This window comes from Trichechus manatus, unplaced genomic scaffold, assembly GCF_000243295.1.
Source record: "Trichechus manatus latirostris isolate Lorelei unplaced genomic scaffold, TriManLat1.0 scaffold00096, whole genome shotgun sequence".
NCBI classification, from domain to species: Eukaryota; Metazoa; Chordata; class Mammalia; order Sirenia; family Trichechidae; genus Trichechus; species Trichechus manatus.
Window position 1 is genome coordinate 6931051 of NW_004444032.1, and position 1823 is coordinate 6932873.

A 1823-nucleotide genomic window follows, 5' to 3' on the forward strand; every position below is an offset into this window, starting at 1 on the left:
GGGAAGCAGAGGGGGCCGAGTGTGGGTGAAGAAGGGTAGAGAGTGGGAAAGCATATATCACAAATTACCAGAGCTCTGCAGCCCCACAGGAAGAAGCAAAGGTGGCTCACGAAGCGAGGCACTCAAGCGAAAGGAGGGGGAGGTGACAAGAGGCAAGGTAGAAATCAAAAGAAGTTGAAAAAATGAACACCAGCAGCTAACAAATGGCGCTTAGAGAGCCGCCCGTTCAGGTGTGTGGAATCCAAGCAGCTGGTGTTTCCCGGTCAAGAGATTGCGGCCGCGGGAAGCAGAGGAGGCCGAGTCGGGGTGAAGAAGGTTGGGGGGTGGGAAAGCGTATATCGCAAATTACCGGTTGTTTTGTCTCCCACTGGACACTCCATGAAGCTGCTTTCTTGTACCCCCTGTTTGCTGGTCTCCGTTAGGAGTCCAAGATGGCGGATCCACACTGCGTTAGCTGGTAGGGGACCTCTGCATGAATCTCTCCTCACTCTCCATTCTCTGTCAGTTTTCTACTCCATTTGGTGTTTGGCTGAGTTCTTTATCTCTTCCTTTGATGTTTTAGGGTTTCAGGATTGTTGTAGTCTCTGTTCAGCTTAGTTTTTCGGATCTTTGCTGTGGAGGGACGGCATGGTGCTTCTGCCTAGAGCGCCGTTTTGCCGGAACTCTAGTTAGTATACTCTTGATGCAGAGCATTATCCTAAGGTTTGCTGAGAGTGTTAAAAAGTAAATAAACAAAAGGGAGCTTAAAAGTATGACTAGGGGAACTAGGTAACACATAAATGCATAAAACTGTAGGTGACGAGCTACACTGGTAAGAGAAGAAACCGAAAATGGCATCCTGAAAGTGGTGAGCTAAGGTTATAAGTGTTTTCAAGACTAGGGGTGTTTAAGAAAAAAAAAAAAATTTACATTGGCATGTGTTCTTAAGGAGATACTAGTCAAAATTCAAAAACATGCTGTCATAGCACAGGTTTTATAATGTTATTTAGATACTGAATTTTCAGAGATAATCTGGACAGACAAGTGTTTACTGCTGTGAGTATATATTATTAGTTTTCATCTTAGCATTTAAACTACAAAGGAATTTGTAGAATTGTATTATTCAATAACTTAAATATCCATGAAACAGAAATTCTAATTTTGCCTTTAATCTTTTCTACAGAGGTGTGATTACTATTCAGACATTGCGAAAATTAGTTGAACTTACTCAGAAGCCAGTTCATCAGCTCTTTGATTACATTTGTGGTGTAAGCACAGGTAATTAATATTATATAGATGTAGTGCATTCTGGCAATGCATTAAGGAACAGAACCATAAGCACTTATGTTTAAGAGCATGGTTATTCTCTGAACGGTGGGTATTTGTTTCATGTTTTGAAGATGAATAATCCTTTGGTTTACTTAGTGAACTCTTAAAAATGTTTATTATGAATAAAATTAACTTTGAAAAATAGATTTTTTTTTTTTATTGTACTTTAGTTGAAGGTTTACAGAGCAAACTAGCTTCTCATTAGACAATGTACATATTGTTTTGTGACATTGGTTGCCACCCCCACAACCTGTCAACACTCTCCCCTTCTCGACATTAGGTTCCCCATTACCAGCTTTCCTGTCCCCTCCTGCCTTCTTGTCCTTGCCCCTGGGCTGGTGTGTCTGTTTAGTCTCATTTTGTTTTATAGGCCTATCTAATCTTTGGCTGAAGGGTGAACCTCAGGAGTGACTTTGTTACTGAGCTAAAAGGGTGTCTGGGGGCCATACTCTTGGGATTTCTCCAGTCTCTGTCAGACCAGTAAGCCTGGTCTTTTTCGTTTTTTTTTTTTTTTT

General features: G+C 41.3%; 1 protein-coding gene across 5 annotated transcripts in view; it reads left to right on the top strand.

The window, feature by feature from the left end:
- PNPLA8 (patatin like phospholipase domain containing 8) overlaps positions 1-1823 on the top strand; it is a 74767-nt gene that overhangs the window by 24760 nt on the left and 48184 nt on the right. For all 5 annotated transcript variants that reach the window (XM_012557356.2, XM_023737040.1, XM_023737039.1 and 2 more), the window contains one exon: positions 1163-1257. In XM_012557356.2, coding sequence (XP_012412810.1) covers positions 1163-1257 — 95 coding nt within the window. The remainder of the gene's footprint in view (positions 1-1162; positions 1258-1823) is intronic.